At 47.6% G+C, this 27,390-nt stretch overlaps 1 protein-coding gene across 4 annotated transcripts; it reads left to right on the forward strand.

Annotated features, from left to right (window-relative positions):
- The first annotated feature begins 269 nt into the window (after positions 1-269).
- Positions 270-26,641, forward strand: MAP3K14 (mitogen-activated protein kinase kinase kinase 14). Of its 4 annotated transcripts, none has more exons than XM_083877371.1 (17): positions 6,098-6,770; positions 6,929-7,046; positions 8,015-8,287; positions 8,834-8,903; positions 10,548-10,758; positions 10,873-11,469; positions 12,502-12,639; positions 14,767-14,896; positions 15,579-15,710; positions 16,131-16,235; positions 17,313-17,476; positions 17,821-17,971; positions 18,583-18,930; positions 20,167-20,273; positions 21,585-21,729; positions 22,264-22,364; positions 23,452-26,641. In XM_083877371.1, exons 3-17 carry the CDS (start codon positions 8,035-8,037, stop codon positions 23,614-23,616), a joined length of 2,817 nt encoding a protein of 938 aa, XP_083733497.1. In that variant the 5' UTR covers positions 6,098-6,770; positions 6,929-7,046; positions 8,015-8,034; the 3' UTR covers positions 23,617-26,641. The 4 variants fall into 4 exon arrangements, with proteins under 4 accessions (XP_083733498.1, XP_083733497.1, XP_083733500.1 ...); XM_083877374.1 differs by having other exon boundaries at positions 10,551-10,758; XM_083877372.1 differs by lacking the exons at positions 6,098-6,770; positions 6,929-7,046 and adding an exon at positions 270-322.
- The last annotated feature ends 749 nt before the right edge of the window (positions 26,642-27,390 follow it).

Below are 27,390 nucleotides of genomic sequence, written 5' to 3' on the forward strand. Positions count from 1 at the left end.
AGCCCCGCCCACTTCTGGGAAACACAGCCGGCCAGGGCCGCGCCGGGGGGCGAAGTCAGGGCATGGACCGCGCGGTGATTGGACACGACGGGATGAGGGGCGGGGTCATGCAGAGAGATGGGACGGTGATTGGCTGTGCGGAGACAGGGGCGGGGCCGTCGCTGGGGGCCGCCTGTCAGTGAGCGGGAGCCGCCGCGGAGGCCTGAGGGGCCGCGCCGGGCTGTGCCGGGCGAGCTGAGCAGAATCGGACCGGGCCGGACCGGACCGGGCCGAGCCGAGCCGAGCCGAGCCGTATCGTGCCGTGCCGTGCCGTGCCGGAGGGGTAGGTGCGGGCCCGGCCGCCGCCGTGGAGGTGGGATCCGGGTCCGGGGTGCGGCGTTCGGTCCGGGAGCCGCGGGGTGCATCTGCCCGGTAGGGCCTGGCTGAGCTTCCGCGGCTGCCGGCGGGAGCAGCGCGTGAGGAGCCCCGGCCCAGCCGGAGGGTCCGAGCGGCTGATGGGCTCTCCGGGCCCCGCCACAGCCGCTCCCGCAGCAGCGCCGTGTGTGTGCGCTCGGAGCGTGGATGTCACCACTGCGCTGCCCGGCACCTTCTCGGGTCTGCGGCTACCGGTGCCCCGAGCTCCCGGTGCCCTGGGCAGCCCGACTTTCTGATCTCCTGGTGCCCCCCAGTTCCCTGAGCTCCCGGTTCCCCGGGCTCCTGGTGCAGGGACTTGGTTAACCCTGGCCCTGGAGAGGGAAGAAGGAGGCAGGGATTAGCTCAGCTCATCACAATACAACCGATCCAGGCCTTAATTCACCTGAACCACCCGGTCCTTTTCGCTCTGAGCGTCTCTTTGACACAAGTAAATGCCTATTATTTTTTTTTTTTTTTAAGGTTAAAATGTTTCTTTGGTGATTACTAAGTTGCTGCTGTGGTTGATCTCAGATGCTTCCTGTCAGCTTTAGCTGGTTGCATTAGAAATGTGTGCTGAGTGCTCCGCACATGTAAGACGCAGCAGTCTGAAACCAGCACTTATAAACAAAGTCTGAATTTCTTTTTCGACTGGCTTTCTAAACTTTTATGAGTAATAACTCGCACTTCTATGCTGTGACATTAGTGATAAGAATAGTTGAATCGAGTGTCTGTAGTGAGCTGCTTTTATTGCATTTTACCTCAGTTGAAATGCTATTGGCACAGCCACCGGATTCCTTGGGAATGAGTCACTTGCTATTAACTATTAAATTTTAACTGTATTAAGAGACTGAATCTTGGTAGAGTTCTGTGAAGAACCATAACAAACATACATAACTGAAAACCTGAAGGGTTTGTGGGCCCTGATCCAATAGCACTGGAGTTAATGAACTTGAAGTTAATGAGTCTGTCCGGAGTCTTCTTTCTGTGTTAAATGGGAGGGGGTAGAGCTGAGCTGTTGTAGCAGTGATGAGGTGCTGAATTATAATTATAATTGCCAAGAAGATGGAGGCAAGGTGACCATAAATCAGCTTTCCTTCTGTGACTTTTGAACTTTGCTGGCAATTGTCAAATGTGTTGGTTTGAGGCCTGGAGGACAGAAAGATTTCCAGGTTCTGAGAGGAGCAGCTGACTGGGAGTAAAAGAACCCTGAGTTAGGAAAGGGTCTGGAGATGCTGGGAGAGGGAGATGAGGATGCCTGGAGGGACCAGGAGGAGGGACAGACACGTGGGAATTGTGTCTGTAGGAGACTGGGATTTGCTGATCATGGTTTAGTGACCTAGTGATCAGAGCCTTGAAGAACATGGGCCTTGTCTTGCCTAAAGGCAGTTCTGTTCCAGATGAACATGTGGGAATTTGTCTCTTGAGAGTCTGCTCAGGCTGGCCAGTTAGAAATCATCCCAATCAGTTCATATTTTGACTTTATAGTATGAAATCATCACAACTGAATTGGCACGACCAATCATAAATTAAGATCATGTGCCCCATCATAGAACTGTTTATATCTATACTAAATTTAATTAAACTTTTGGATTGGTTTTGCCCAGCATCCCAGCCTTACTGCTCCCACATAGGTTTATATGGGTTTTATAAATGTTATTGAAATGTAAAGCTGCAGAGCAGTGTAAAGTAACAACTGGTGACAGTCTGGCTCCTCCTGCTTGGGCAGAATTGATTCCCAGGTGTGTCTGTAGTGGTTGGTGGAAGTTACCCCTTAAGGTGCCTTACTGTATCATTTTGTTGTAGTTTAGGAAATAACTTCACAAGTGGGTTGTCAAAGCCAGGATGTTGTTAAGCAGTGACCTGAGAGATGTGTGAGGAAACAAATCCTTATCAGGCTGAAGTTTGTTCTGATTATTTCTGTTCTCCTTGTTTACAGAGGGGTTGGGAAAACCTGGCCATTCTTTGAGTGAATGGGCTTGTGGTGCTGTTTGTAAACTCTGGGATAGTGGTAGTGTTCATATCTTTGTTTAGCAACATGAAAAGGATTGTTCAGGGGTGAGCTGGGCTCGGGCTGTCCTCGAGGAAATGAGGATAAAGGTGTATTTGGGTGCTTTTAGAAATCTGCTGATAATTAAACCCAGTCAAATATTTCCTCGCAGATTTTGTAACCAAAGTATTGCAATATCTTAATGTCTGGCAACTGAAAAAAACCAACTGAGGCTCATTATCCTGATGTTTACAGTAAGCAACACCAGTGGCTGAGACGGGATTTGGGAGTATTTACTATCAAACCACTTTAAAGAACATGTTTACACACTGCCTATCGTTTGTAGCATGACATGCTTGTACTTAGGACTGATAGTGCCGTGCTTCACACAGGGAGTTTGTGGTATTTTGGGGAGAAGGGGTTTAGCTTTCCCTGGTGCTCCTCAGGTAAATCTGTGGATACACATGAGAGGGAACAGACGGGATTGTGCAGGAGTCCCTGGAATGGCTGGATGGGTCACAGTGGTTATCGAAGGGAAGGTGAAGGCTCAGAGCTCCCTGGAATAGTAACTGCTGCTCTGACTCACCAGGATTTTAATCAGTCAGGCATTCTATTTATTTTCACTTTGGAACTCTTAGATACACAAGGGAAGTCTCTTTTATTTTTTTCTTTTTTTTTTTTTTTCTTTCTTTTAATTTTTTCTCTTTTTTTTCCTTTTTTTTTTTTCCCTCCCCTTTTTTTTTTTTTTTCTCCTTAGACACGTTCACTTAAAGCAGCATTAAGTGTGTGTTGAAGTCGGGGGACTGTTGAGTTGTTAAAAAATTGGGTTTTTTAAGTCCCTTCTGACACATACTGAAACTCGTCCTGCTGACAGCTCTGAGCAGTTTAAATCACCCCAGGCCTGGGCTACAGTAACAGGCCTTAAACTGCCTCAGCCAAAACCGGAACTGTCTGAATTTCAGTTCCATCTGAAACGTGGGCAGGAAAGGAGCCCTGGTGGCATCCAGGCAGAGAGGAGGCAGGGATGGAGGGCAGTGGTGCTCAGGGTCTGAAGGGGCTGTACAAACAATTATGGAATGGTTTGGGTTGGAAGGGACCTTAGAGTTCATCCAGTTTCACCCCCTGCCATGGGCAGGGACACCTTCCACTGTCCCAGGGTGCTCCAAGGCCTGTTCAGCCTGGCCTTGAATCAATCTATCTATCTATCTATCTATCTATCTATCTATCTCTAAAGTATGTATACAAAGTATGTACATTAAAATATATATATATATATATATATACATGCCTTTGGCCCCAAATTTTTTTATGTGATCCATCCATGTAACTATAATATTTTTTTTCCCTCATTTGGAAGAACCTGTTCCTTGACAAGGTTTGGTGGATTTGCACAAGGCTTTTGCAGCTAATACCCTGTGTATTTTCTTTTGGCTGCAGACTTGGCACTTTCTGCCATAGTCACTGACAGCTGTTAGGACTGGAAGGTCCCCAAAAGGTGTGTGGTGTTCTTCTCAGTTGCTCTAGTGATGCAGAAATTCCTGGCTCTTCCCAGCTGTTGCTTTCTTTTGGTGGTCAACAGAGCAGTGTGGCCAAAAATGCTCCTTGTGTTTGATCAAACCAGCAGCAGCTGCAAAGGCAACCTGAGTTAGTGCTCTGTGCACAGAACTCCTCTCCATAAGGAAGTAGGAAGCCTCACTGAAACAACATAATTTTTTATCTTCTTTTTTTCTTTCAAACTAAATGTCAGTGTGAAACTGCCGCTGAATGGGTACATTCAGATGACAAGAAATCTCCGTTCTGTGAAATTGACTTAGGAAGTCTTACATGTATTTTAAAGCTCTTTCCCAAGCCTTTTTTGACCAAATGTATGGACTGCTCCACAAAGCATTAGCTGAAATTTTCCCAAAAGCCATTGTCCGGGGTGTTGGAGGGAGGCACATCAAGCAGGATCCCATGTTATGGTGTACTATGGGGTGGTGCAGTGCTGGAAAGGTGTTTGCCTGGCTCTTGTCCAGCTCTGAGTTTCTCTCACAACGATTTCATGAAACACAGAAATACTTTTTTAAGGTCCCTGCTCCAAACATCTTCCAGTTGAGATGGAAGAGCTGAAGAGGGACTTGTTTAGAGAAGGGAGGAGGAGGTTTTAAGCATGTGGTTATCTCTTACATTAATAATGTTTGAGTATCTCGTTAATTCTGACTCCCTTCAAGTCTCAGGTGACCTTATCCGGTATTTTAGTTTCTCCCACACGTTACTGGAGGGAGGAGTTGCCATCGGAGCGGTGCCTTCACAGCACAACTGAGACTGTTTGGCTTTCATTCTGTAAAAACACACTTTCTGTTTTACAGCAGTGGGAACTAACATTAGTTAACCCAAGGTGAGTAAACTCTTAGTGAAGATAAGGAGCAAACAGGCTTTATGCTGGTATCAAAAGCCCGTTGTGGGTTAGGAGTGCAGTATCCACTCTTATCTCTGGCATCATTACCTGACTTCCCCTTTCTGCCTTGAAAATAACGAGCCCATCACATGTCCACAGAAGGAAGAAAGTCTGGGATATGGAAATCAAGAATTACAGCTGGACCTAAGTGAGCTGGCTGAGGGAGAGGAGGTTTTGAAAACCAGAGAAGCGGTTCTGGGTAGGACACAACCACCCTCCAGCTCAGGAACATGCAGCTCCTCATGCTGCTCATCTGTGCCTTGTGTCTGTACAGGAAGCTGTGCTCATCCTGGAGCACATAAACAGGCAGGGGAACTGCAGCTCCAGAGTGTCTCACGTGGGTAAATCCTGCTCTTACTGGGCTTCCTGTGGATCCTCAGGTACCCATTTGCTGCTCCCCAGGCTCCCTTTTATCTGGAGCTCCCTGAGAAGAGCTATGGGGTGGGTCTAAGCAGAGACCAAGTGCCTGTGTCTGAATTGATGGGACTCAGGAACGTTTTGCACCTCTCTTTGCCCCCTCCACGTGCACAGAGATGAGTCAGGCCTCTTCAGTTCTGAATCACAGAATCACTGAGGTTGGAAAAGACCTCCAAGGTCATTCAGTCCAACCTTCAACCAAACCCCAACGTGCCCACTAAGCCATACCATGAAGTGCCATGTCTGCTTGGTTTTTGAACACCTCCAGGGTTGGGGACTCCACCACTGCCCTGGGCAGCCCATTCCAATGCCTGACCAACTTTTCAGTGAAGAAATTTTCCCAATATCCAACTTGAGGCCATTTCCTCTTGTCCTGTCTCTTGTGTCTTGGGAGCAGAGCCCAACCCTCAGCTGGCTTCAACCTCCTGTCAGAGAGCTGTAGAGGGCAATAAAAGTCTCCCTTGAGCCTCCTTTTCTCCAGGCAGAAGTTACACTTCAAAAACTATTTAAATGTTCCAATTGTTTATTTTTAATCATAGCTTCTGCCCGCCATGCTTTGCTGTACACACCATAAAAATAGTTGGCATTTGACTTTTCCAAGGGCTGAAAATCGTGCAGCAATAGTTAAACCAGGCTGGGCATGCAGGTTCTGGTCCTGCACAGCCCCACAGACCTGAGTCACACATTAAACTGCCTGAGCTCTGCCCGGGTCGAGGCCGTTGCTCACAATTGCTGCCTCGGTCTCTTTGAGTCTGCAAGTGAGGTAGAGTTTGTTGACTTTAATCTCAGTCATGTTTCCTTGTTATTCTTTGCCATTTCAGAGGGCGACAAGGGCTTGCAGTTTTGTTTCTCCTCTCTCTCTGTTCTCCTTTGTCTCAGCCCAAGAGGGACTTGTAGAAATCTGTATTTTTTGGCGATGGGGACTGGTTTGCGCTGAAGGACCTTGAAGGTGAGGGGAGGGCAAGGAGAGACAGAGTTAATGCAAGTCAGGAGAGAGTGAGGATAAAAATAACTCTGAACTTGTCAGTTTGGTCACTGGTGGCTGGGTTAGTCATCTGGCAGGCTCTGCTCCTGCTGCTCCAAGGGATTATTTTACAGCACTGAGAATTGACATTATTTCTGTAGAGGAGAGGGAGCGGGACGGCAGTAATGAGTGGGATACTGTCATCAGCACTTCTTTTGCACAGCAGCTGTTCTCTGTTTGGCCGCTGAATGTGGTCATTGTTGACTTTCCTTGTATACCTGCCAGGTTGTTAGGTGACTCACAGCACCAAGGTTCATGGACTTGGCTCCCAAATGCCTCCCCTTTTGCTTGGTGGTCCTTCAGGCATGGAGCACCACCCACTCATTTTGTCATTTTCCTGATTCATCTCTGTTGCCAGGAGCCTGTTGGAGTAAATGCCCTGTTGCCTCAGGCAGCTGCTCAAAGTGGGGGAAAAAGGAAAGAAAAAAGGAAAAGAAAAGGAAAAGGAAAAAAAAAAAAAAAAAAAGAAAAGGAAGAAATATTTGTGCAGATTGAAGCTGATGAGCCTCAAGGTGTGCTCCTGTAATGGTGCTGATATCTGTTTTTCTGGCCTCTGTTAAAATGTCCCTCCTTGTCCTATCCTGGGTTTGTGGTACTTAACACCTGTATGCATTGCCTAAGGTTTCTGAACTTCCATGGCTTGTTTAAGGGTGCAAATGTTCATTTTAAGGTTTTACACTTGTGCTTTGGGAGGACTGGCACAAGGAAGGAATCTCTGCACTTAAGGGACAACAGAGCACTTTCTGGTTTATAAGGAAACAACTGGTTTAACTTCTCCATAACCCAAGGTGAGGGGATCAGGGGCTACACCAAAGCTGTATTCCCCAAGGGCTTGTGCTGTAAGAGACTCCTCACTCTCCACATTGCTGATTTTCACCCCTGGGTATCCCCATCCTGTCCCTCAGTGCTTTGCTTCCATGCTGGGTTGTGCTTCTCCCTTTATCCCCAGCTCCCTTCCACCTTCCCCTGTGCTGCCAACTGGCCAAAGTTTGGCCTGTGCTGGGACTTGTTTGGAACTCCATTTGTGCTCCTAGTCAGCTCACAGCCTGTGCTGATCCCCTCCCCAGCTTTCAGGCAGAGGGATCTGTTCCAGCACCATCACTGTCCTCTATCCATCACCAACTTCCATGGATCCTGCATCCTGTAAGAGCTGCACTTCTGATGGGCTTGAGCAAGGACTGCAGAAGTTGTTGGTGATGTAGAGGAGGGAAGGGAGTGAGGGAGGATCTGTAGATGGGCAGGTTGGCTGTTGGGCCTGGCTTCACTGAGGGAAAATGAGGAATATCTTTGAGGATGACTGACCACAGGGAAAAGGGAATTAGCTGGGTTCATGGCCATCCATGTGGTGTGAGAGCACAGCGTAATTCCCCCCAGGTGCACTCTAGGAGAACTTCCATATCTTCCCTTTTTCATTTTTTTTGGATGAATATTCTTCCTGTTTAGTGATACGGGAGTTTCTTCTTCTCCTTGTTTTTACTGTTTATATTTAAGTTAAGGGAATATACCAAGAATTAAATTTCTCTGAAACCCATTTTCAGTCGTGAGAATGTTGAATATTCAGATCTTCCGTGGTCCAAGTCAGAAATGGAGGACTGGTGCTCCAGGGTTCTTCTCCAGCTCAGAACATGGGCAGGACCTTGATGTGAATTATTTATTAATCTGGTACCTTCAGGAGCCTCCTGTTTCTCATGAACTTGAAGCTGCTTCTGTCTGTGAAGTATTTTGACAAGTGTTTTGTTTTTCTATTGTTGCTCAGTGTCTTTCTGAAGCTGGGAAATGGCAGTGATGGGAATTGCCTGCCAAGGAGCTCCTGATCCAGCCGTCAAGCACAAAAAGGAGCTCTCGGCTGCTGAGGGGCTGAAGGAGACAGTGAGTGAAAAGCAGAGCAGTGTTTGCAAAGTAGAAGATTCAAAGAAGGTCATCTTTCACAGTCAGTGGAAAATCCTGAATGATGTAATCACCAAAGGAACAGCAAAAGAAGAAACAGAAGAAGGCTGTGCATCAATTTCTATTATTGCCCAAGCAGAATGTGAGTAGCAGGGCGGGCTGCGCTTCATTGAGAAAAAGGAATGTGTAAAGAGGGATGAGATTTCACTCCCTCGGCGCTCCTGGAGAGCTGAGACCACATCTATTTGTAATCCCAAGTGGGGTGGAGCTGATGACACATCCCAGATTCTATTTAGGAAGCTCATGAAATCTCCTAATAATGTGGCAGCATCCACTGAATAAAGCATAAATAACAGACCAGCATGAGGCCCCTGCACCTCAACCAGATCTGTGTCCTGCAGGTCACCTGTTCTTAGCTGACTTCTGAAAGGTGTTTAAAAGAGGGGATAAAGAGGAAGAAACCAAAGTAAAGCTGTCATCTGGGAAAGAGCTGGGGCATCAGGAGATAGCTGGGAAGCCTCCTAATTGTGGGGGAGGAAGAATGTAGTGTGGGTGGTGTGACATGACTGTGCAGTGATTGTCTGGATCACTCATTTAGCACAGTGGTAAAGCTGTTTAAGTCCAGTTGTTACTAGGAGAGACTTTGCCTGGTTTAAGACAAGTGGTGATCCTGTTTTTTTTCACACAGGTGAAAACAGTCAGGAGTTCAGCCCCACTTTATCAGAGAGATCCTTTATTGCCCACAGTAAACGTTACAGGTGAGAGATCTCTTAATACAAACACCCCTCTTCATTGTTGTGTCTGCTGACTTGTCCTTGTTCCAAATCACCTTGGCTCTCTGCAATTAAAATATTTTTCCAAAAGCACTACTGTTGGAATTAGCTATTCAGTCTGAGGCCTGGTAAGAATGTGTCTTTCCCAAAACATCTTCCTATCAGAAAAAAAATACAAGTTTAGGCACAAACTACTTGAAACAGCTTGCAATGCCTTATTGTCAATGCCTGCAGATTTACTGACCTTGTAGCCTTCTGCCTCTGTTTCTGAATGGTCACATTTGTTTTGAAATGACTGGTTTTTTTAAGGTTCATAGGCTTGAAGTAGGATGATCCAAGAAGAAATTTTCAGTCTTTTTTAACTGAACAGTGTTGATGCTTTTGAAACTGTTACACCATCTGCTGAAAAGCTGTGTGAAACCTGGACTGCTGCTAGAAGGAGTCCTCAGAAAAGGGAACAGCTTAATTTCTTGGAAGGATAAAAGGGGATGAGAGAGAACCTTTGCTTAATGACAGCATCAACAACAGAAGTTGTGAACACAGAGAAGCTGAAAGTGGTAAAAGGGACAGTGACACTTGTGATGGACAAGTGGAGGCCTGGGAATTGCTTCTCTGGAATCACCTGGGAGGGAGCTGCTTCTTCATGAGGAATATTTTCCTGTTGGGGCACATCCTGGAGCTTTCTTATAAACTGGAGCCCCAGTTAGGGGCTGTTAGGCAGCCCCAGTGGCCTGACTGGGGTACAGTTAGGTGCTCCCTGTTTCCTGGTGGCCTCAGACACCTTGTGGGGTGTGTGGTTTGACCCTGCCCAGTGGCTTTATTATGTGGTCCCATGAACCATCTGAGGAAGGGCAAAGTGACCCATTTCTGAGGGGTTTTGTGGGATCTGGGGTTTTCTGGGATGCACACCAGCTGTGTGTTCAGGCTTAAGGCACTGTTCTGGTGCCATCACCCAGAACTCTACTTATGGCATCTTTCAGCACTAAAACATCAGGAAAAGATGGAGAGAGTGGCTGTGCCCTGCGTCACTGATCAGGAAAGGCAGAGGAATGTATCAGAACTGTTCTGAGTCAATGGAACAATTGCTTCATTTGAAGATCAAAAATCCTGTTTTCTCTTAGAGCTTTATTTAAAAAAATCTAACTGCCATGATTGGTATTGAATCATAGCATCATACAATGGTTTGAGTTGAAAGGAATCTTAGAGACCATCTCTTTCTGACCCTGAGTAACTGCAGGCAGGTATCCTTCTTGAGAGTTCATCTCTTTGTGCAGACCCCAGCTGGAGTGTTGTGTATATCTGTGCATTCTTAGAAATCATCTTGTAGTATTGGGCTTTACAAGCCAGCTCATTTTGGCTTTTTGAAGCTGTTTTATTCAAGTGCACTTAGTCATCCCTCTTCTCTGTGCAAAGCTCTTTTCCTTCAAATTAGAGCAGGCATTGATATTATGATCATATTAGATGCAGTCCCAGTTCTTGTTACAGAAGCACCTATTAGAAGGCAAGAAGTTGTGTTTTGGTTCTCTGTTGAGTTAGCAGAGTTGCTAATTCTCCTTCTGTGGGTCAGAGGTGTCACCTGGGCTGTGCTGGCACTGCCCTGTCTCAGAGCCCTGCTGTTCTGGTTTCCAGCAGCCGCTCGGACAGTCTCGATCACATCCCCAACAATGTGGCCCATGCCACGGAGGGCAGGATGGCTCCCACCTGGAGAGGGAGGCACCGGGGCAGGGCCAAGAAGAAAAGGCACAAGAAAAGATCCAAGCTGAAAGGACAACCTGTGGCTGCTGGCAGGAGAAGTCCAAGAACTCCAGAACAGGAGAGCTGCACCCCAATTCCTGTCCAGGTGAGAATCTTCAACCTTCCGTTTGTATTTTCCCTGCAAACTGCTAACACCTCTTGGGTGAATTTTGGTGTCTATACTGAGGTTCCTGCTCAGATGTTTGGTTTTGTTTTCTAGGAGGATGAATCCCACCAAAGTACTCTTTACAGAAACAGTTTTTGGGTTCCTGAATTTAATAAGGACTTGGGCTATGATCCACTGTCTTTTGAGAAGACTGCGCATGACCCTTTGTCCATGGGCAAACTCCATTCCCCAAGGAGCCAATACAAAACTGAACTGCACAAGCTGATCAGCCCTATTCAGTGCCTTAATCATGTTTGGAAACAGAGGGACACTGTTCCCCAGCCTGAGACTCTCCATCCTTTTCCCTACAACATCCTTCCCCCCCATTTCCCACATGTGGACAATCCTCTCCATGCCATGAAACAGAACGCTCTGGACACATACTTCCATGGTGACCTCAACTATAAAGACAATAGTTTATCTGGCCTAAACTTAGAATATAATTTCACCAAATGCATCAACCAGTCCGTGCAAACCAGTTCAGACAAGCTTTCTGTGGAAGAATATTTGGTAGATGCCTTGAAGGGGAGCGTGAGTTTTGGTGAACCACAAAATTTAGCCAGCCTGGCCAAGACGTGGAGAGGAGGTGGGGTGGAAATGAAGGAACAATTCCATGAAGAGAGTGAAAATGAAGGCGTGCTGCTGAACGAGGTGATCTGAGCCACACTCTGGGGTGTGGGAGGCAGAGTTTTCTCCTGGGCTTTGGGAGAGGGATAATCTGCATCCATGTGCTTGCTTCTATAACTGCGAATTCTGAATGGTTCTGGATGTGGTTGGAGCTGCCAGATAACGATGCAGAGTTGTTTTCTGCAGGAATTAAAGCCCTGCCTGTCTCAGACTGCTGGCTCCATGCTGTGCTCAGTCACCAGACATGCAGGCCTTTCTCTGAGTGGTGGTTCTGTGCTTAGTCAGTCTTCAACCATGTCCTCTGTTTGCTGGGAAAGAGCCCAATCTGTTCAGCCAGGCTGCAATATTTATGGGCTCTGGATGAACTGGAGTGTGACAGAAACCAGGGCTGGGTAGAAGGGGAGGTGCAGGAGGCCAGTCTGTACCTCTGCTGGGACCAGCAGCTCCTGCAGTGTCCCCTGCAGCATCCCCCACACCTGGACACAGAAATGCATTTGAATCCTAGGGCCATGATTCACTTCTTCTGAATTCAGTTCTCTCTCAACAACTTAAAGTCCTCCTGGAGGGCTTTCCTGGGGTCAGTGTGACCCTGTCAGCATGGTCTGTGAAGTTCAAGGTGTCTCTTACCTGCCTGAATGTGTTCACACTGACACCTAAGGCACAGTCTCCATCTACTGACTGCAGAAGAGCTTTAACACAGTGTCTGCATTTAGTCAGGGGAATCTGGGTTAGCTGTAGGATTCAGCTTTGTAGTTATGTCCTGCATGAGAAGGGAGGAACACAGAGCTCCAAAGCCATTCAAATCCTGGTGGTCTTTCTTTATAATGCTGGGGTGCACTTGTTTAGAATCAACAGAGCCCACAGAAATCAAGTAGGTTGATCCTCTATGGTTTCATTTCAAGCCTGTGGCAGAAGTAATCTTGTACAAGTATTTCTAGAGAGGTGGTGTGGTATCTGTCCTTGTGCTACTTCTGAGAATGCTGATCTCTGTCCCTGCAGCTCCACATTTAAGTGAATCTTTCCCTGTTTCATCTTGTTTTCTGTTTGGACTTGCAGAAGCTGAAGCCAGTGGATTACGAGTACAGAGAAGAGGTTCACTGGACCAAGTGCCACGGTTCCTTGGGCATTGGCTCATTTGGGGAAGTGTACAAGATAGAGGACAAGCAGACAGGATTTCAGTGTGCTGCCAAAAAGGTAATTCTGTGTGAGAGAAAGGGGTCCTGGCAAGACAGCACGTGGAGAGAAATCTCTTCCCAGGTCCTCTTAGGACCTTGTTGTACACTAAAGGTGAAGTGCTGCTGTTGTGTCCAAGGAAAAACTTCAGGGTGATGGCAGAGAGAGAAGCAGATAGAGGACCTGTATGTGCACAGGGGCCAAGCTCGGCAGCCAGAAATAAACTCATTTGGTTTTAAAGTGTGCTGAAAGGGATCTTGAGTGCTGAGGCAAGAGTGGAGATTTCTGAATGATTGTGAGTGGCTGTGGGGGAGCAACAGCCACGTGGGTTGTCTGTTATCTGACTATTCTTATCTCAAACCATGTCTGGTATAAATGGTTACATGGCAGGTATTTATTTCCTTGTTGGAAAAGGAATAAAGTAGGAAAAACCCAAGGCAGTCACTAGGCTTTGAAAACAGCTTTCATCTCAGTGTTAGCTGCAATACTGGCACATTGTTCTGAGGCGATGCTGTTCCAGATGCAGCAAAGGTTGTGTGTTTTTCCAGAAGTTGGCACCATGATCTGTTGTACTCCAGGAGATGCCATTGTCACATCATGTAGGAAGTGTATGGAATATAACTTGGATCAAGACACTGATTTGTGGGCTGCTGTGGGGGCCTCAGGGATGCAGACAGAGGGATAATGCAAGGAGATGAGGAAAATATAAACTATTTTATTTGAACTTACACTTGAATAGTTTCATCACCCCAGTGAACTGATGTTTCTCACATTACTTCACTAGAAAATTTCACCAAGCATGTGGGAAGTGTTTGCCTTGAGTATAAAAATATTATGTGCAAAAAGAACCATAACTTGCATTTTTCAATTTAAAATGTTCACTTTTCCCCTATTTACACTGGGCCCAGCTTGCTCCCTGTGGAAAGATGCAAGTGGCAAGACAAGCCAGTGTGTGTATTTATTTAACCATTTCATAACCATTCATTTGCCAGCTATAGAAACAAACATCTCTCAAGCATGTGGAAAATTAATTCCTGTTCTGCATCCTCACAGTTCAGGTGTGAAATCTTGTGGTGATACAACCAGCCTGTTTCCTGTCACTGTGTAGCTATTTAAATGTATTATCCATTTGGCAAATCCACAGTCTCGGGAGAAATAGCTGTTCCTTGTGGGGTGCATTTTCAGGAAGGAGGATGGTTGTGCTGAAAAGGGAAACATGAAAGTAGGAGAAACTGAAGTCTTTCAAAATGTCATTTCCTCCCCTAATTACTGAAGGATAAATGATGCTTCTTTATATCAGAAATGCATCTGCTTAGATCACACTCTGAAAGCAGAGAGTTCTAACAGGCAAATTGCACATTTCTCTGTGCTCTCTTCAATTTTCCATGGGTAACTGTTCCTGCTGCCTCCCTGTGACAGGAGGGCACTACCTCACCTTCTTTCACCAGACTTGGTGTTGGAAGCACCTGCTCTCCAAATTCTTGAGATGAAAGAAAACCAGCTATAGATGGATTGCTGACAGAGAAGAAATATGATGCATCTTTTTCCCACCAGAATCTTCATGACTCATGTTTTCCCTCTGGACATCAGCAAATTCCTTTTGTTTTATTTAGTTTGGCTGAACTTAGTGAATAAAGTTTTTCTTTAACCCTTTGCAGGATGAGCACCACCTAACAAGGTGATCATGCAGATCACTGCTTGTGGACATATTTTGTATTCCTTCCTGCTTTGGGACAGTTGAATTTTTTGCCAAGTTTTGCACCATCCCCAGGTTTTGGGGTTTTTTTTCCCCTCTCTTTCATAAAAGCAGAATGTTTAGTTGTAAAAATTATCTTTTTGCTAAGGCACAAATTACCTTCCTCCTGAAGGGTACCATCCTTAGCTCTAATGCGGAGTTATTGCAAGTGGCATCTCTTGTGATGAATCTTCACTTCCCTTAGACATGGAGGGTTTATCATCCCAAGCGTTCTCACTTCCTGCTGCACTCCCTGAGTTCTGCTAAGGAAGGTCACAGAATTAAGTTTGGAAAACACCTCCAAGGCAATCAAGCCAAATTAACCCATCTTGTGCCTCTGCTGTCACACCAGAGAGGGAGAGCTGTGTCAGGGTCCATCCCAGGATTTGCTCAGTGCCCACCTGTTTCCGTAGGTGCAGGTGGAACATTTCCGTGCCGAGGAGCTGACGACGTGCGCGGCCGTGACGAGCCCCAGCGTGGTGCCCCTGTACGGGGCTGTCAAGGAGGGGCCCTGGGTCACCATCTTCATGAAGCTGATGGAGGGTGAGCAGGGCACAGCGCCATGGGACCACCACTGGCACTGCCCAGTGCACATTGACCTCCTCTTCTCCCTGCCCCAATATAAATCTATTAGCTCCTCAGTGCATGCAGAGCATTCCTGGTGTGAATTCCTGAGTGGGTTGGGATGAGTGTGTATAATCCCTGCAATGGGCTTACTGTGGGGGGAAGAATTCCCAGTCCTATCTCACTGCAGTTCAAGGTGTCTCTTTTTCACAATAAAACACAGCTGGGGCTGGTTTGTGCTTCCTGTTGGTTTGCAGGACACCAGTGGAGCACATTGCCCTGGAAAAGGGGGTACTTACTGTCTTAGCAAACCTGGATGATTCCATTGCCTGGTGCTCTTTTTCTGGCCAGAACCATGGAAACCAGGCTGTGAGGAATGAGCCGGTGGTCAGTAACACCTAGAAATGCCTGTTCTGATCACAGAGCTCCAAAGCAACGCTGTTAAACTGACACTGAGCAAAAAACCATACGATCAAGGTCTGTTTTTGTGGGCAGCAAAAGCTCTTGGAATAAACAAAAGGAACAGAGCCATGTGTGGAAGATAAGTGCTGTCAGACCTGGAAAAAAATCTCATTTTTTCAATGGAAACAACCAGGAATGCTAATGATACTGGGGAGAATTTAAAGATAAGCTAACATGGACTCCCTGGATTCCTTTCTAGGTGGCTCATTAGGGCAGCTCATTAAACAGAGTGGCTGCCTGCCAGAGGACAGAGCCCTCAGCTACCTGGGCCAGGTGTTAGAGGGTCTGGAGTATCTTCATGCTCAAAACATTCTCCATGGAGATGTCAAAGGTAGGAAGGTGTTTGAAGTACCTTGTTCTTCCCTTTTCTTAGAAAAGGCAAACTGCTTTGAGATTAAATTATGGGATTACTTACTAAAGTCATGGGAACTACTTACTAGATTTTCAGATCTATGTTTGAAATTAGAGTTTCCCTTGGTTCTAGACTGCTGGGAAAATCACATTTGTCATCTCTTGTTGTCACCCCATGGGCCTGCCAGGCTGCTTGCCCAGGCTGCCCCACTGGCCTACAAGAATCTCCAGGGCAGGTAATTGGTAGTTTATAAGAGATAATTACAGCTCTGTACTTGCTTAAGCCAGTGACAGGAGAAATAAATCCTTTGGGCTTAAAGAACTGTAGTTCTGTGTGCTTTTGACTGTTTTTCCCATCCCCTAATCCAGAGGAGACTAATGGAACCCTTCTCGTTGGCAGCGGAGAACGTGCTGCTGTCGGACGATGGGAGCAGGGCCCTCCTGTGCGACTTTGGCCACTCTGCTCACCTGCACCCAGACGGGCTGGGAAAGTGCTTGGTCACAGGTGAGGCTTTGCTGCTGCTCTTCTGAAGAACTGCCCTTCTGACTCATTCTTTATCGTGAACATTTACATGTGGCTGATTTGCAAGCAACTGCGTTTTCCAGGCTGAGCATTGCTCAGGGTGTCTGGTTTATTGGTATTACTGTAAGGCATCCCACTGACAGCCAAAATGACCTGAAATTTGGGAGGTGATCGTCTTTATCTCGCAGGCTAGAAGGGGTTTGTAAGATTATGTCAGCATGCTGCATTCAGTGTTTTGTCCCTGCAAGGAACCATATTGAAACTTTAAAATCCTACTCTGACTTGTGTGACCTCACTAAATAGTGAGGAAGAGTCCTGACCTCCACTAAAGCAAAATTCCTTTTTTGTAATTATTAAACTTAACCGTGCTTCTTCATGCAGCTGTTGAAAGAGAAGGGTACATTTTCTAAAGTCAAGCTCATGTTTTGCCTCCCAGATTTGCTTGAAAGGGAAGTTTAATCCCTGTTCTGTATATAAGAGATGGGTCTGAGAGGGAACAGCTTTTAAGAACACACAATGCTGCTTTTTGGGTTAAGGTGGAGCCCCTCCACTATGGAGAAAAGCTGAGAGAGCTCAAATTGTTCAGCCTGGAGAAGGGTCAAAGCAAACTTCAGAGCCCTTCCAGTGCCTAAAGGGACTCCAGGAGAGCTGGAGAGGGGCTTGGGACAACAGTCTGGAAGGACAGGGCAAGCAGGAATGGCTTCCCACTGCCAGGGGGTAGGGATAGATGGGATACTGGGAAGGAATTCCTCCCTGTGAGGATGGTCAGGTCCTGGCCCAGGATGCCCAGAGAAGCTGTGTCTGCTCCTGGATCCCTGGAAGTGTCCAACACCAAGTTGGATGGGCCTTGGACTCACCTGAGACAGTGGAAGGTGTCCCTGCCTATGGCAGGGGGTGGGACTGGATGGGCTTTAAGGTCAGTTCCCACCTGAACCATTCTGGGATTCTGTGAATCTGACTTGTCTCTCACTTTAGCTAAAAAGAGAGGGACTGCCTACCAGTGACACTGGTGCAGTTCTCTTGCCTGCATGCAGTGAGTTTTCTCCTGGATGGTTTTAGGGAACTACGTGCCTGGCACAGAGACCCACATGGCCCCAGAGGTGGTGATGGGGAAGCGCTGTGACTCCAAGGTGGACGTGTGGAGCAGCTGCTGTATGATGCTGCACATGCTCAATGGCTGCCACCCCTGGACCCAGTACTACAACCACCCTCTCTGCCTGAAGGTGAGTGACCCAGCCTCTCTGCAGTGCCAGGCAGGTGAGCAGCCAGGGCTTGTTATTGCTGGCCAGGGACCACTGGCCTCGGGGTGGATGGCTGGGAGCCAGCTGGGCATCTGACAGGATGCCAGCCTGGCTTTGGGAGCTGAGCATTCCCTGTGCCTGCTCTGCTTGGGCTGTTCATGACTTGGGTGTGACTTTGGAGCCATTCAGCTCTAATAAAATTAGTGCTCAGCTCTCACTTAATGCTTTCATTTCAGTTGGAAATGCTGTTGGGGTGGGAAGAACCTTCCTGAAATCAAATTAAGCCTCTCTGGTCTAACCTCTTTCACTTCCTGTTTGTTACACAGATCGCTAAAGAGCCGCCTCCTCTGAGGGAAATTCCACCTTCCTGCAACCCTCTCACTGCTGAGATTATTAAGCTGGGACTGGAGAAGGAGCCTCTGCACAGGGCATCTGCATCAGAGCTCAAAACTAAGACCAGTGTGGCACTGGAGGAAGGTAGAAATGTCCTGATGTAATTGATGTAGCTGAACCTTCGTATTCCCACTGGGAGAGCTGCTGGTGCTGCTCCTTTGGGAAGCAGCAGTCTGTTTTATTGTCCAGTATATCATTTTCACAGTATTGATGCATATTTTGGTTTGATGGCTTTTGCCTGCAGCCAAGTGTTTGTCACCCAAAGAAATGATAATTTCCTGTGTGCTGTCACATGCTCTTCCTCCTCTGCTGAAGGAGGTGAGGTCTCTGGGTTTGTTCAGGTGCTGTGCCTGGGCTCCTGTCAGCTGGAGTATCAGCTGCACCTGGAGAGCCTGGTGTGCAGCACCACTGCGAGCAGAGGTTTATTGCATCCTTAGCAGTAACATCATACTTGTGGTTCAGTCTTGCCCCTGACACCATCACTAATTTATTTCAACTTAATCTTGCTGAGTGGTTCTGTAATACAACAAGAATTTATGGAGGTGATCTGGTTTTATCTTTTGAGGAAGCTGGGCATTTTACAGCAAATACACTTCAAAAATTCTTACTGCAAAGGAAAACTTTCTACCTCTTTTATTACTTTATTTGATAATGTTTGTATCCTTTTTTTTTTTTTTTTTTTTTTTTTTTTGTAGTGGGAGGTGTGAAAAGCCCCTGGAAAGGTGAATATAGAGAGCCCAGACATTTCTCTTTGAATAAAGAAAACAGTGCACGGACGTCCCTGTCCCCCCTGAGCCCAGTTTCTGAGACTGGTTCTGACCCAAAACTGTCAGTCAAAGTTTCCTGTGCCAGCCCAGTCCTACCATCTCCATTTCTGGAGCAAACAGAGGAGGTTGAGGGAACCCATTGGAATGAGGACAAGGAGTTACCTGAGACCTGTGATCCCCCACCTCTCTCCTCTACTCCTCTGCCCCTGAAGAGCTACAGCCACGTGGAAAGAGCCACAACCATTTCAGAGCAAGAACTTCAGCAGCTGGAAATTGGTGAGCACTGGGCTGGGGGAGGAATTCAGTTTTGTTTTTTTTTTTTGCTTGAGAGCAGGATAAAAATACATCTGCTTTCTCTTGGCTTGTTGACAGTTATTTTTGGGATTTCAGCTTGGATGTTATTTTGCTCATAGTTCCTTTCTTGTTACACAAATTGCTCAACTTTCCTTCAAACTACTAAAACTAATAGCTGTTAACCAATTAAATGTGACACAAAGGGAGTGAACAGAATTTCCTTCCCCCTGAAGAGTGGGGGAACCTTCTGAGAGAGGTACAGGAATCTCTTAGAAAACAGCCTGTTTCAGACTTGTGCTTGTTTGCACTGTGTAAACAGTGTCAGAATTCCAACTTCATCTGCAATTTTAGGGTCAAACTTTTTTTTTTTTTTTTTTTTTTTTAATTGAGGTAAGTCAGGACAAAATTAAAGGAATGGCAGATGTCAAGCGAAGCACTGCAGTTAAATTCAGCCTGGAACTGTTTTGTTCTGGGCATTGGAAAACCTACAGCCATCAGCCAAGGAATTTGGTTACAACAGCAATCCAGAGTTTGAAAAGCAGCAGTAAATTCAGTGTGGAAATCAGTGATTTGTCCAGTTCTTTTGCCCCAGTATAACTCTACATTTCACTTTTTTTTTTCCTCCCATGTTTTCTAGTCTTTTGGAGTGAATTGAAGGCTTCCAGTTAGGAAGAAAGTGGTTTGAATTGTAACTGTGTCAGAAAACTGAGGAATGAGGAATTTTAGGGGTCGCTGATGGGCAGCTTCTTTCCCAAATGTCTTTGGGTCTCAGCAGCATTCTAAGAGCTGGTTATGTATGGGATATCTGGATATTATCAGGAATATTTGCAGTACTTGTAAGTACTTGTATCCAGATAAGAGAGTACAAACATCCAGATACTTGTGAGAGCTGAGTACATGAGTTTGACCTTTCCCTGATAATGTGGATGGATCTAGAGTGACATCTCACAGGGGATATAATGGGCAAGAACTGGGAATTTTTTTTTTTTGCTATTTTGCATGTTGTTGCACAATCCATCTCCTCTTGGCTCAATTTCCCTGTATCACTGTGCTGCCTCTGCATGGCAGAGTTGTGTGTTGGGCTTTGCTGGCACCAATATCAGTGTTCATTAAATATTGCTGAAGAAGCTTTGGGTATTAATTGCAGAGCAGTGATTAGAGCAGGGAGGCATGGAAGGAAACACTGGAAATGTCTCCCTTCTCTTCCTTTTGCTGCAGAACTGTTTCTGAACAGCCTTTCCCAGCCTTACTCTCTAGAAGAACAAGAGCAAATGCTTTCATGCCTCAGCATTGACAGCCCCTTTGTGTCAGATGCCAGTGAGAAGGTGAGTGGGGGTGGATGGGGGTGGCTGGCTGGGCCCTTGGGAAAACTGGAAGCTGTGACCAGTAGAAATATGGAATTTCTCACCTTTGCTGCTGCTTTCTGACACCCAATTTGCTGGAGAGCACCTTGGGAAGAAAGCTTTGCTCATGCCCAGTGGAGTGCTGAGGGTTGTAGCTGTGCTTTGGTTCCCTGTCCAGCATGGATCCTTTCCTCCAGAGGCTCTCCTGTGCTGTATCCTCAGCAGAAGCTTCAAGTGTGTGGGTACAGAAAATCTCAGCAGCCTCAACCCTGTCTGTGCAGGAGGAGGGAGCTGGGGAAGCAGTGATGGAAGTAGGAGCTGCACCAAGCAGTTGTGCAGGGTCTTCTTCCTGGCCATGGCCACCAGTGGGAAGTTGAGGGAAAGACCAGGAGAGCAGGAGAGGAAAACAGAGACCCAAATCTTGGATATTCATTCCCAGCTTGTGGATCTATTCTCCATGAACCTATTTTAACCCATTGATACTAATGAATACATAGTCCTAGATATTTAAATACCAATTTCATTTAGATTGATTTGCTCTCCCTGGTGTTCCTAAGGTAGGGAATACCAGTGAGGAACTGAATAAGCCTTGTTGGACCAGGGAAGGACAAAGCCCTTCGATCACAGTTTTCAAAGACATTGAGTCCCAAATTTCTGCATCCTGGCATCTGCAGGAGTCAGTTCTGATTGGGAGCAGCTTTGTGTCCTATTTTTGTCTCTCTTCTCAGTCTTCCAGAGCTTTTTGAGGAGAACTGAGGGAGTTCTGTGCAGCTCAGCTCTTGACACACACAGTATGCAGTGTGGGATCTGACTCTGCTTGGTTTTTCCCTCTAACACCTACCCCATACCTTTAAGTTAACTTTTGACTGGTTCAGACCATTGTGATGATGTCAGATTGACTGGGACAATACAGACCCTTCCCAACAGTGCAGCAGCACAGGGTCTATGGTTGGTTTTGTACAGTTAATTGTTTTTCCTGTGTGTTTCTAATGTCAGTAAGTGACAAATATTTTATCTGATGCTTAATTCTCCTGCCACTCAATACAACCCCTCTTTTCTCATCCAGCTTTTCAGCTTGTTACTGATTTAACTGTTGAGAATATCTGATAATGTCTGCACACTGTTGCACTGCTATCCGTTCCCTTTCCCAGATGGCACATAAATGTTGACTAAGGCCCAACCTTAAATCCCTCTGGATTTCCACCTTTTTCCTCCTGACCTTATTTTAATGCTCATCTCCTACCAGCTCATTTTCTTTCACAGCCTTAGACAAACTTATGCTTACTCCTGCAGAACTCCATGAAGGCTTCTCACAGCTTGAGGGACACCATGAGCTCTGGGATCCACTCCTGGAACAGCCAGGCAGACGGGCAGAGCTGCAGCTGGAACAACCTGCTGAGCCGCAGCCGGCACACAGACACTCCCAGCTACTTCAACGGTGGGTCTGCATCTCCATACCTGGGATACAGGGCCAGGAATCACCTTCTCACTATCTAGACAGGCTGGATATGGAGTTTCTGAGCTCCTTTTGTCCTTCATTGCTGTGCCAGCACAGATCCCCACTAAAGATGTGCTGTGAGGAGGCCCAGTCTGCCCCAGTCACTGGTGGGTGGAAGGCACTGGCTCTGTACAGTAGAATCCAGGGAAGTTTCTGAGCACACAGAGCCTGTGTGCCCTGCCGCTTCCATGTGCAAGGAATGTTTTATAACCACAAGCATCTACCCAGAATTTTGAGGGCATATTGTGCAAATTAATATATCACTTCAGCTGCTTTCTTGCTAAATGCAGCTCTGCTCTGTGAGTCATTGCTGCCTGCAGCAAGCTCTATGCTCAGCAAAAAACTTACATAAATTAAATCCTTAATCACAAAAATTAGTTTTTCCCCATGTATGTGCCTTGTCAGTCAGTTTTGCTGTGGACTGTGAGGTCCTTGTGGCTCAGCAGAAGTTAAAGAATCTCTTGTGCTTTCCAGGAGTGAAAATCCAGATCCAGTTGCTAAGTGGAGAAAATTTGCACATCAGGGATTTCCACAGGACAAAGGTGGGCGACATTGCCACGGGGATAAGCAGCCAGGTGAGACACAGACTGGAGTTCAGTGCATCATTTGATTTCTTCCCTACTGCAGCCTCATAACCCCTGAATGCCAGGGAGACCCAGGAGTGGTTCAGGGATCCTTGGGAGACCTTTAGAAGCAGAACCTCAGTGCTGCTGTTGTGAGTGTGGTACCAGAGGATGTTTTCTGAATCACAGAATCATTAAGGTTGGAAAAGACCTCCAAGATCCTCAAGTCCAACCTTTATCCAAATCCCACCAGGCCCACTAAACTGTATTTCCAAGTGCCACATCCACTCATTTTTTGAACCTTTTCAGGAATGGTGATTCCACCGCTGTCCTGGGCAGCTTGTTCCAATGCTTGTCCACTCTTGCAGTGAGGAAATTTTCCCTAATATCCAGCTTAAACCTAGTACCAAACCTGAGTTGTGAACCACTGCTAACTGTCAGAGTGACCATGGGGATTTATATCTTAGAAAGCATCTGTGCAGCTTGAAAAATCCTTTTCAATTATAAATTCTTTCCCTTCTCCCTAAAGAATCATTATATAGCTTTTTCATCATGAGCAGTAGCATCAGCTCAGGGAAATGAGCTGTGTTTGGCTGGGGTGCTTCCAATTTCCAACTTGTTCTGTTGGAGATGTTGGCACACTCCTGTGAACCTCACTGTGGGCTGCCTTGGCTGTTCCTGAAAGAAACTCTGGAGTATCTGTGGGACTGTGACTCATCTGAGTATAAAATGGGATTGTCTCTAAAAGATGTTACACCAGTCCAGAAAATGTTCCAGTGGTGCTGGTTGTCTTGAGAATCTGTTCTTGTGGACATCACAAAGCAAAATGCCTGGAGAGGAGCTCAGGTCCCCAGTCACGGGCAGCTCAGGACCCCCCAGCCATGGCCCAGAGCTCGGGGAGGCACTTTGGCAGCAGGATGGGCACTGCCCAGTCCAGTTCCAAGGTATTTTCTTATGAGAGGAGTTCAGGATGTTCCTGCCAAGCACAAGCCCCTCCCTGGGAGCTGTTCCTGTCTTGGGAAGCTGGCTGTGATGGAGAGGTGCAATGTTCTAGAGGAGAGTGGAAGTGCCACTGAGCTCTGTGTGTTCTGCTCCACAGATCCCTGTGCCTGCCTTCAGCCTGGTGACCAAGGAGGGGCAGCCTGTGCACTATGACATGGAGGTGCCTGACTCTGGCATCGAGCTGCAGTGCACCCTGGCCCCCGACTGCAGCGTCAGCTGGGCCTGGCGCGTCAAGCACGGCCAGCTGGAGAACAGGCCCTGAGGCCCTGCCTGCCTTGGAGGTTTGCACCTTGTGCAAAGAAGGAATTGCAAAAGCTCCTGACCTCCCCTGCCGTGGAGCACCAAGTGCAGTGGCTGGTGTTTGTGCTGCGGCAGGATCACAGCTCGCTGCCCTCAGGCCTCACTTCTGTTGGCTGTTCTGATCCACTTCCAAGACATGTCCTGAGCTTAGGCATTCCCCAGGACATTGGGAATGACTTGTTTTGGGTGTGTTAGAGCTTGAGAATGGTAGGTGGAAATTCCTCGCTTTTCAGAGGAAGGAGGTTGTGCTTTTCAGGAGAGCAGGGGATTGGGTGAGAACTCTTGCTCTTGCTCCGAGGTGAGGTCGGGCCTTGCTGGGCTTGCCCAGAGAAGGAGGTTGGGTGCCCTCAGTGCAGCTGGGGTTGGTTGTGCCGAGGGGAGCTGGCTGACTTCCTTCCAGCTGGAGGAAGAGACATTTCTGTAGGCTCTGGGGAGCATCATCTCCACCTCAAGCCTTTTGCATGGGGAGAATCGACAGCAGTCACTGGCTGGTTCTTGGTTTCACCTCCCACCCTTCCCCGCAGTTGCTTCCTTCTTGAATCAGAAAAGAACTTTGTTCCCAGAAAGAGCTTTGTTTGCAGCTCCCACCTGCAGGTCTCAGAGGAGCTGGTGCTCTCTCTGGTGTTCCTGGCAGGCAGGGCAGGAGGAGGGTACAGAATTCCTTGGTGGGAGGCTGGAAGGGTTGTTCCTCCATCCTGTTCCCACCTCTGATGTGGGACTTCAGGTGCACTGTCCCATTCTTGGAGGAGTTAATGACATCAGCTGTCAGCTGTGACAGGGCTGTATTTTATTGCAGAGTTTATAAAAATCTCCCTCCCAGCTCCCAATCCAGCCCAGTGCCCCAGTTCTGTGAGTTCAGCCTGGCCTCACAAGGCTTCCCACTCCTCCCTTCACTTCAGACTGGGTTCACTGAGTGGGATGGGCTGCTGGGCCTGGAATGCCTTAAGCTTTCAACTGGTTTTTTTTTACTGATTTGTGAATGTTTGGAACATACTGAAACCTCACAGGTCAAGTTCAGGTGGGCGGGTGTTGTTCGCCCTTCTCCATCCCAGAACAGATCCTGAGGGAGGTGTGAGCTCCGAATGTGTTTGCTCAGGGCTGTTCCAAGGCCTGGCACACCTGGAAATCACAGTCCCTCCCTGTGGCTGTGGCTCTCCCAGAGCTCTGTGGCTGCCTCTGAGCAGAGGCTCTGCATCCAGCCTGGGCAGAGAAACAGCTCCCAAAATCCAAGGTGGGCTCTGCCAGGTCTGTGCTGTTCTGGGAAACACAATGGGGCAGCAATGCTGGCAGTCTTCCCAAGGGAAGTTCACTTAGAAAATAGCTGCGAAAAGCTGAACTCTGAGCCTCCCTTTTTGAGGAGCAGCACTCCTTAAACAATGGATGCTCTTTCCCTTTGGCCTCCCAGAACATGGGCTGGTTTTGCTCTACCAGACAGTGACATCCCTGATCAGAAAACTCAAGTTGTGATGTAATAAAAAGTGAAAGTCACAAGGAAAAATGAAACCTGTCACCACTCTGGGTATAGTTTTTATAGCACTTTTTGTTCTAAAGCACTTAATACGTTGTCCAAAATAGGCACCTAATTATATCTACAATGCCATAGTCAGAGTTTTTTTAGTAAATAATTAACACATTATGCACATGTCTTCCAGGAGGGAATGGGAAAGAGAGAGGTTGGCTTGATTTCTTTTTTCAGATGCCATAAACTACTGAGAGTTTAAGCTCTGGAGCAGAGGGGATCAAAGTTCCTCTTCCATGGGTCCCAGGAGCTCCCAAGCACAGGTTCAGTGCATGGCTGGCTCCTTTCCTGAGCTTCTTCAGGGGCAGGAGGAAAACTGTTGGTTGTTTCTGTCAGTCTGTGATGTGTCAATCCCAAAACCTTGTGGGCTCCATCCCAAAGGCTGCCCCTTGTGCCTCTGTCACCTGGGAGGTGCTCCCATGTCCTGGTATCTGGTTCCATGCCCAGGCATTGGGATTGAGCCCTGGAGCAGCAGGGAGGGAGCAGCAGGACTGTCTCTAGGACTCCTGGGCTCTATATCTGCAGCATTAACCTGAACTCAGGCCACCTGCATGAGGGCAGGGAACACTCCTGGGCCCAGGATGTCCTTGCAGAGCCCATGGAGATGTCCGTGTTCTCCAGGCCCATGGAGGTGTCCATGCTCTCCAGGTACATGGAGATGTCCGTGTTCTCCAGGCCCATGGAGGTGTCCATGCTCTCAAGGTCCATGGAGATGTCCATGTTCTTGGCCCATGGAGATGTCCGTGTTTCCCAGTCCCCACACAGCAGCATTAGCCAGGATTCACCCTCTTTGTTTTGTCCAAAGCCTTCAGTCCTGTTTTGCTGCCACCACAAGTGCCCAAGTGAGGCTGCAGGTTCCCACACAGCCTGGTCGTGTCACAGTCCCTGCCTGGGGACAGGCACCTCGGCAGCCCCACAAACCACTGGTGCCTTCCCAGTCCCTGCGCTGGGGTTCTCCTTTGGGACAATCTCCAGGCTGTGCTGCCAGCCAGCCTGAGCTCTCCCTGGCTCTCTCCTGCTGCCAGGACAGTTTCCTCTTCCCTTGGCTTGTCACTTTGCTGTGACAGGCAAAAACAACCTGGCTTCCAGATGAAGGCAGTACTGACAGCAGAAAGTTGGGGAAGATTTGCATTATCCTCGTTCAAATTTGGCTGGAACTGTCAGGTTTCATAACGAGTGTTTAGAACAGAACCCCAGCTCAGGGTGGGGAGGACAAGTAGGAGTGATAAACACAGATGGCTCTTGTCGTGCAGCTCCTTCCGGAAGTCTGGAAAAATCACTGTTGGTGAGGCGAGGTGGATCTCTTTGGGATGGGCAGTGGGGGAAGGTGCTGGAATGAGGAGCTTGTATGGAATGAATGACACTTTATGAAACTGTGATTTCTTGAAGTTAATGACCTGCATTTTCACAGGGAAAAAAAATAAAGCTAAAAAAAAGTTCTTGTTTGTTGTCATTGCTGGTGGTTGGATGTGGTGGCCCAGAAAACAAGATGGTGATGCTGAATAAGACATTTTCCAGGAAGAGGAGCCTGGTCTGATTAAACTCTGCTATAATAATAATTACCCTTGGGTTTGGGGAATGCAGGAGAAGTTAGGGAGGGAGCTGGGGCACTGCCCAGGCTCCTCAGGGAATGGTCCCAGCCCTGAGGCTGCCACAGCTCCAGGAGTGTTTGGACACTTCTCCCAAGGATGCACAGGGTGGGATTGCTGGGGTGTCTGTCTGTGCAGGGCAGGAGTTGGACTGGATGATCCCTGTGGGTCCCTTCCAGCCCAGGATATTCCAGGATTCTATGATTTCTGGGGCTCAAGAGGCAACACTAACTTGGATGGATCTAAGCCCAGGCTTTGCTGAGTATTCCAGCATCTCTCTCCTTCCAAGCAGACAGTCCCTTTTCCTAATCTATCCTGTTGTAGGGGAATTGCTGCACTGGGAGCTGCTCAGTCTTGCCTTGGGAGGTGCAGGGGTGAGGCAGGCAGAGCTCTGGGGATCCCCCCCACACCTCCCAGTGCTGCAGCCCCTCTGCTGCTGCAGGAGCTGTTTGTCTGCACGGAGCTGAATCCTTCCAGTAAACGAGCCCAGCAGGCTGGGGGGCTGTGGCCAGGCTGGTGAATGAGGACAGTTATCCTGAAACACATTTTTTGTGCTGTCATGCACCCACATGTCTGTGCTGTGAACAGACCTCAGATCTGTTGTCCTCAAAAAAAAAAAAAAGGTGGG

Source organism: Zosterops lateralis (assembly GCF_965231275.1).
Source record: "Zosterops lateralis genome assembly, chromosome: 24".
Taxonomy (NCBI): domain Eukaryota; kingdom Metazoa; phylum Chordata; class Aves; order Passeriformes; family Zosteropidae; genus Zosterops; species Zosterops lateralis.